The following is an 8,273-nucleotide window of genomic DNA, read 5'->3' on the forward strand; positions in this document are numbered from 1 at the left end:
CCCAGGGTGCTATCTTCCACATATTGCCCAGAGTCTCTATATTGCTTCCAGATACTCCAAGCATTCAGTATCTTCCAGTGCTCCAAGAAACCTTTACCCAGAGTCCCATAGAACATTAGGGATCACCTGTTATAGAATACAGTCATAGAAAGGTCTGTTCTTTTCTTGGTGCATGGATTTAGTATGTAACTGAGAACCTCCTGGCTTGTCAGAACATATGACTAATATCTACTTCTGGTGATTCATATGGGCATAAATGATATCACCAGAAGGAACCTAGAAGTATTGCCAAAAACTACAGGGTCTTGGGCAAGAAAATGGAGAACAAATGGTCTTTACAAGTGGTATTTTTTCACTGCTACCTCCTGAAGGCAAGGGATACAGAAGAGAACAGTTGATTTAGAAAATGATGCTTGTGAATGGGATTTGGACTTCTCAGCCATGACTTGAAATAGAGGAACAACAGACTCTGGACAGGGACGAAGCACTACTAACAAAAGTAGATAAGAGGGGGCAGCTAGGTGACTCAGTGGATTGAGAGCCAAGGTAGAGATGGGAGGTCTTAGGTTCAAATATGGCCTCAGACACTTCCTACCTGTGTGACCCTGGGCAAGTCACTTCACCCCCATTGCCTAACCCTTACTGCTCTTCTGTCTTGGAACCAATACACAGTATTGATTCCAAGACAGAAGGTAAGGATTTTTTAAAAAAGGGGGTAATGTGAGAAGAAACTGGCACAATAGTGAAGAGTACCAGAGTATGAAGAATTTTAAATAACAAAGGATTTTAAGTTCCATCTTGGTTGGAGGTAATAGGGAAGTATTGATTCTAAGATGGAAGGTATGGGTTTAAAAAAAAAGGAGGTAAGAATGTATTTGCCTTGGATCATGCAAATCTAATAAGAAGGGCTTTAAATAAAAAATGATGGAAGAGGGGAAAACTTGCTGGCATATATTCAAGTTAAGGACAATAGGAGTACCTAAATTGAATGATAGAATCCAAGAGAGGAGCAAGTAGTAAATTCCACAGCCCCAAGTGACACAGATACACAACATGTAAGAAATAAGCAAATTAAACTAGAGGTTCAAACATAAGAAAAATTTGGCCTCCTATTTCTCATTGAGACTAGGTGGGATGAGATCTGTGACTGATGCTGGATTGATATTCCTTGTAGAAAAAACTGAGCAAGGTAAAGCTGGGATGTGGTAGTATTGTATATTAAAAAGGCATTTTCCTGTGTGATATTCAAGGAACCAGAGAATTTTGGCATTGGAATACACTACAGATGATCTGGGCATGTTCCGGAAACAGATCACCACTTTGCAACTAAAAGCAACTAAAAGGGAGTCACCTGAATAACTTTTGGCAGGAACTCTGCCAAAAGTAGAGCAATTAGTATCTTCCTGATTTCTCTTTCCATCCTTCAAGAAGAGAAGAGACCAAGAAGGAATTAAAAAAAATCTCTTCTTGATCTAATTCTCAATTACAAGGAAGAACTATGACCACTGGCTTTTTAGAATTGGTGACTAAGAAGGATAGGAAGCACTTAGATCTTTCTTTTCTTTTTTTTTTCTTAAAAAAACTCCTACCTTCCATCTTAAAACAATATTTAGAATCAATATTGACTCTAAGGCAGAAGACTGATTAGGTCTAGGCAATAAGGGTTAAATGACTTACCCAGGGCCATACAGCTAGGAAGTAGCTGAGGTCAGATTTGAACCCAGGATCTCCTTTCTCTAGGCCTGGTTCTCAATTCACTGAACTATCTAGCTGTCACCCCCTCTAGATGTTCAGAAAGCAGATTTCAAGGGGTTTAGAGGAAGGTTAGGTAGCATCTCATGGACTGAAAAAATTCTACCTTGGAAGCAAGCCTGGGAGAGATGAGAGACTCAAGAATGAAATTCTGAAGACACAAAAAGAAACAATTCTGACAAGGACACAAAAGGTAGTTGTTTGAAAAGAACAAAGAAGATACATAGGGAACATACTACCCAATGTGGATTTTCGAAAGATAAGTATAAAAGACAGAAACATGAGTAATAAGCATGGTTGGTAATAGGATAAATGCAAGCACAGCAGAGTTCTGTGAAAATGGTGTCAATAAAGCTAAAGCTCAGAGTAAACACAAACCTCTGAGGAAAGATAAAGACCATTATCAAAAGAAAGGTGGGTTTTTAACAGTTGTATTGGGGAAAGAAATCCAAGAATCTGTGGGAATAGAATGGTGATAACTGACCACTGAAACAAAACTGAGCTCAGCTCTCATCTGGTCTGTTTTCTATGCCAAACAAAACTTCCTGTGGACTGGAAAGGACAAGAAAGATGGCTAATGAGTAGTAGTCAGGCTAAGGAGATGGTGGCTCTCGTTCATCAGTCAACAAGTATTAAAATAAGATGCTAGAGCTGCAAATTCAAAGAATATACATCCTCTTAAGGAGCTTACCTTCTACCGTGGTGCAGACAACATGTAAATGTATGTATAAATATGTACAGAATAAATACAAGGGAGTTTGTGAGGGAGGGCACTAGTAGTTGGGGAGAGAGAGATTAAGAGGTTTTGGGGTAAATGGGAGAAAGAGGGAACTCCAGTCAGGTTGAGTCAGATGGCCTCGATTTTCTTAGAAGCCAAGTCTTAGAATGTGGGGGAGGGGAAGGTATGAGAGAGAAAACAAAGGGCTGGGGAAGGACTAATGTCCAGATTTTTGCAAAGGGAAGAGAATGGAGTATACAAATTATAGGCCAGTGAACTTGACATTGATTCCGGGGGAAATTCTAGAATGTATTATTAATGAAAATCTAAATAAGAAAGTGATAATCCAGGAATCCATATAATTGCATCAAAAACAAGTCATGCCAAACTAAGTTTATTTTTTTGACAGCTTCACTAAACTGATAGATAAGGAGATTGTAATAGTTAAAGATTATCAAGATAAAATATCTTAAGTTCTTCTTGCAGAAAAGATGGAGAGTTGTGTGTGTGTGTGTGTGTGTGAGAAAGAGAGACAGTATCATTAGATGGGTTTGGAATTTCATTAAGTGACAGGACACAAAGACTAGTTATTAAGGGTTCATTGCCAGCTTGGAAGGATATCTCCAGGGGAGGGAGTGCACACAGAGCTGTTATTGACCTTGTATATGATTCTTTCATGGACTTGAATGAAGGCATGAATGGCATATTTATCAAGTTTGCAAATGACACAGCTAACACACTGTACAAGAGAATCAAGGTGCAAAAGATCTTAAAAAGCTAAAATATTTTTTGGATTCTTAACATGGAGACGTTTAATAGGGATAAATGTGAAGTACTATATTTGGGTTTAAGAAATTAACTCCACAACTACAAAATGGAGGAGAATGTTTAGGTAAGTAGTTTGTCTGAAAAAGATCTTCAGGTTTTAATGGACTGCAAGTTCAACATGAACTATATGGTAATAGAATCATGGGCTGCATTAAAACAAAGCTCCCAAGAGTCAAGAAGGTCCTGGTCCCACATCTGAAGGTTTGTGTCCAGTCCTGGATAATCCACTTTAGGAAGAACATTGAAAAGCTAGAAAGCATCTGGATGGTTGAATGAAGTAAGGATGTTTAAACTTCCTGAGAATGAGGCTGTGAAGATTTCATGCAACTCTGCCTCACTTAAATCCAATTCACTCCCAACCTATCACTCCATGCTGCCATTGATCCTCTTAGAAAATGAAGGATAAACAAAGTGACACTCCAAGAAACCTCCATCAATGCCCTAGTGCACTAAACCACTACTTAAAATTTCACCATTATTTCCCTAAGGTTTCTCTAAAGTTTTCCCCAATATCTCTTGTCTCTCCAGTCCCCTTAGGAAATCTTCCTTAACTTTTCAAACTTCCCTCAATAACCTATATATCCAAACACCACAGGAAACTGCACCCAATGTCTCCTGTGCCCCCCAGCACTTTATGGACCTACTTGAATTTACCAAGAAAACCCCTTCCGTGTCTATGTTGTTCCCCAATCCTATTCTCCCTCTTCCTCTGTCCTTGGGTCTGTCAGAATCCTAGGATCCCATCCTCCAATGTCCTCTGCTCCTCAGCATGCTTCATCCATCTCCAAATATTCTTTTTTTTTTAAGTTTCTTTTTTTTATTTTTTTATTTTTATTTGGTCATTTCCAAACATTATTTATTGGAAACAAAGATCATTTTCTTTTCTTCCCTCCCCCCCATCTCCACATATTCTGTCAGACTGCCAACATCCCAGAAAACTTCCCTGGTGTCTTCTTTGAGCCCCCAAATCCTGAACGCCTCTCCTAATGCCCTTTAGGAATCCTAAACTCAGTTTTCTCTCAGTCCCCCAAAACCTCTTTCCTTGCTTCTGTAACCCCATTCTCCTGTTCTTTTCATCCCCTCATTTGGCCCCTGACCCCAGGTAGCCTTAGGGCTAGTTCAGGTGGCACATGATCTGGATGTAGGTCCCACCCTGGACCAGCTCCTGGGAGCAGCTGATGCTCTACAAGCCCAGGTGTCACAAAATAAACTACAGCTACAGGAGGCCCAGGAGCAAGCAGAACAAGCATCAGACACAGCTGCGAACTTGGGCAAGGTGAGGCAGGGGCCTTCTTCCTGATTACTACCAAGGTTTGCCAGGATCATGTGTCCTGGGATACAGGGGCAGTACCCAGAAGATGAGGGTTGCAGGATATCCCAGGATGAAGGGGAGGGTATCCTCAGGGTGAAAGGCCTTAGTCCTTTGAATCCTTGGAGAGGTAGAGGGAGGCCTAGGATAAAAAGTTCTCTAGTGGGATGTGGCCTGGAGAACAGAGGCCTCAAGATATCCTAGTATGGGAATTGATTCCCAGGTGGGTGGTTTCTGAATGGTGTGGCAGGAACACAGAGAGTGAGGAGAGGGTTAGAATTCCAAAATGACTGGCCCTTTCTGGCCTTACCTCCCTCTTCCCACCTGGTTCTCCTTTGCCCCAAGGACCTGCAGACAGCCAAGCTACAGTTCTCAGAGCTACAGTCTGGGATCAATGGCCTTGGGGATGAAGTGAATGGGGCCAGACATCGTTTGCAGCGAATTCAGGCAGAAGCCAGAGAGCTGCTGAAGAAAGCAAGTAGGAGCCGAAACCGTCTAGAAGGTGAGGCTGTGAATGTGTGTACCTGGTGGGATACCAAAGATTTGAGGATTTTGTGAGAGCCTTGGGTGTTTTGGGGACTCGAGGAACCCATAAAGCTCTAGTGTTTGGGGCACATTTCTCAGGGAAATTCAGGACCCTGAGTGTCAAAGGGTTTCTTAAGTACTGGGAATTTGGGGGTCTTTCTCAAAGGTGCCCTAGATGCTAGGGAGCCCTCTAAGGCCATGAATATTGGCTGGCTCAGAATTGTTGGGGAAGGTTTTGAAGGTCTTAAGATCTTGAAGTCCCAAGTACAAGAGTTTCTGAGCCAAGTAGTAGGGTGTTTTTCTTTTTCTTTTTTTTCCTTTTTAGAGTTTTCTGAATATTGGAGATGGGTTTTCAGGAGGCCTTGGATGTTTGGTAGTCATAGTGGTCCTTAGATGTTTAGGGTTCTTGGGTGAGAGAAGCCCAGGTATTTATGGGTCACAGAAACCTTTTTCTGTTAGGGGATCTCAGGGTGTATGAGATTTTCAGGAGACTCTTAAGTATTTGGGTTCATGAATACTGGGATCTTTTGGAGCCCTGGACACTTGGATTTTTTATGAGGCCTAAAGTGGTTTGGAGTGGAGCAATCTCATTGGCCAGGAGTGTTTGGGGCCTTAAATGTTAGAGATTACAGAGGATCTTGAATGTTGGGGGATCTCTGAATTGGTAGGGGTCCTGGAGTTCCAGAGGGCCTGGGGTGTCTGGGGTCTCAAGGGTTCCTGAGGGTTGGGAGGTGATGGGGGCTAGGTTGATGTTTGGGGCCCTGCCCTGCCTCAGCCTTGTGTTGGGTTTACCAGGCCTGGAGAAACGTTTTGCTCTGAATGAGCAGGCACTTGGAGAGAAGGCAGCTGAGCTTCAGACCCTGGAGAGTAGAGCCCTGGGACTACTGGAGCAGCTGAGACAGGAGGCCAGTGCCCACGCCACCTGCTGATGCGCCCACGCCCAGTAAAACAAAGATACTCCCAAGATAGAGCCTCTCCAGGACCTCCCTACGCCCCCATCTGCCCCTGCAGAGGGACCCCTCCTCTCTCTGCACTGTGTAGGGGGACCCTGGCCCCCCCCCCCCCCCCCCCCCCCCCCCCCCGGCCCCACCGAAGCTCTGTAGCTCCCTCCCGCCCCATAGGTCCGCCCAGCCTCTAAGTACCCTCAGCTCCTGCTTGTCACTTAATCTTGCCGGAAAGCAATTGAACTCTCGGTTCTGCCCCTGAATCTCTCCTGCCCCTCCCCAAGTCCCGCCTCCGGAGCCCCCCCCCCCCCCCCCCCCGGGACAGGGCGGGGCTCACCCTCCCTCACGCTCCCGCCCTCGATGCGGGCTCGCGCATTCCGGGACCCTCGCCCTCCGGCGCAGATACTGCGCGCGCGCCCGGCCCACCACAAAGTCCGGAGCGGATCGGGCGGCAGCGGACCGCGGACCGGGCCTGGCCCATAACCAGGCTCTTCTGATGCCGCAGTCTTGGCTCCTACTGTCCCTAGTACTTGTATGATTCTTTCTCCACCCCGTCCCCGTTATTCTTGTTTGCTGCACCCATTCCTCCACTGGGAAATTGAGGAAGCCTGTGCTTGTGCAGAATGGAAAGGATAGGCCTCTCCTCACTTTGGATTCTCATCCCGGGGAAGAAGCCAGCCTGGGCTCTGAGATTGAGAAATCAATGGTCTGAAGCATATGGACACCTACCTCCCCCTACCCCCGGCACTTGGTCATTTGGGGTCCTCTCAGAAATCCACAAACCTTTCTTGCCCCACCCACACTGAAGAGAACCGGCAACCTTTCCTTTATGGCCTCATAGCTCTCCCTAGAACTCCTTCCCTTCCACTTTAGCACTGAGCCAGGCCTGGATATGGGACTTTGCAATCTCTTTTACCCAACATGAAGTTTCTGCTGGGCTTTGAGGGAAATGCAGTGGTTGGATAAGATGGTCCAAGCCTGCCTGGAAGGAACCTCAAATCCACCACCTTCATTTTAGAGGAGAAAACTGAGGCCCAGAGGGGTCTCATAGAACTTATCACGTAACTGATAAAAAAAAATAGTCAACGTTAGTCTGCAGTACTTTTCTATGATACCTGGGTGAAAAAAACACTAGCATGATAAGTGCATCTTCACTTAAAAGAAGGAACCTCTTCACTGGCCTCCCCAGCCTTTAACCTCATTCCTTCTCTCCAATCTATCTTGCATAAAATGCTATTGTAATCCACCTGATGCCTTACTATGATATTCCTCTGCTCTGAAACCTTCAGTGACTACCCTTTGCCCACAGAATAAAAGCATATAGTTCTAGATTCATAGACCCTCAAATCCAACATGGATTCCTATGTTTTGCAGAAAATGGATCTGACACCCTCAGAAAGCTGAAGGATTTACCAAGGCCACAGCTGGTCAATAACAGAGCCAGGACCAGGCTCCGGGCTTGCTACTATCCAGGCTACATACATTCCCCCTACATACATACACCCCAGCAAGAGTGTGAAGCAACCTCATTTCCTAATTCAATCTCTTCCTGATCTTCAAGGTTTATCTAGTTTCACCTATTCCAAGAAGCCTCTCAGACTGGTGTCTCTTGACCCTTTCCCCATCCTTCAAGGATTATTTTAGGTCCCAGGAAGCTTCTGAATTTCCTCTGTCTCACCTCCTCAGCCAGATCTGCTAGTGAGAGTCAAATCTGTCCCCATCCGTGTTCTCCCCCCAACCCCCTTTTGCAAGACCTAGTGGAATGGTGGGTGTTCCTGACCCAGGCTAGGGGAAATAAATAAAATTGATGATTCTTGATTGATCTCTGTGCTGTATCCCATCCCCTTCTATTATATAAGACCATAGAATTTCAAACCAGAGGATATATTAGAGAAGATTTAGACCTTGACTTTAATTTTAAGTCGGGGGGGGGGGGGGGGAGGGGGCGGATAAATAGTTTGCCCTTGGTCAAAGAAAATAAACACGAATCAACCTTGAATTTTTTTTTTTAAACTTAAATTTTCTAATACCAAATCCAATGATCTTTCCACTTTCCCATAATCCAGAACCGTGGAAAGGGGACAGGAAAAAGGAACCATCTTTCTGCCCTCTCCATGATCTGTTAACCATCCATTCCTAGCTGGGTGAGCCAGGATGAAACTCCCTTGGGAGGGAAGGAGAGGGAAATCTAGTTACC

General features: G+C 44.7%; 1 protein-coding gene across 1 annotated transcript in view; it reads left to right on the top strand.

Annotated features, from left to right (window-relative positions):
• The window catches only part of LOC100619627 (laminin subunit beta-2-like), a 51,378-nt gene extending 43,377 nt beyond the window's left edge, over nt 1-8,001 (top strand). Inside the window, exons 33-35 of the mRNA XM_056805074.1 lie at nt 4,401-4,574; nt 4,953-5,109; nt 5,928-8,001. Coding sequence (XP_056661052.1) covers nt 4,401-4,574; nt 4,953-5,109; nt 5,928-6,061 — 465 coding nt within the window. The 3' untranslated portion in view covers nt 6,062-8,001. The remainder of the gene's footprint in view (nt 1-4,400; nt 4,575-4,952; nt 5,110-5,927) is intronic.
• Nucleotides 8,002-8,273: the final 272 nt, after the last annotated feature.

The sequence above is a fragment of the Monodelphis domestica genome, chromosome 7, assembly GCF_027887165.1.
Source record: "Monodelphis domestica isolate mMonDom1 chromosome 7, mMonDom1.pri, whole genome shotgun sequence".
Classification (NCBI taxonomy): Eukaryota; Metazoa; Chordata; class Mammalia; order Didelphimorphia; family Didelphidae; genus Monodelphis; species Monodelphis domestica.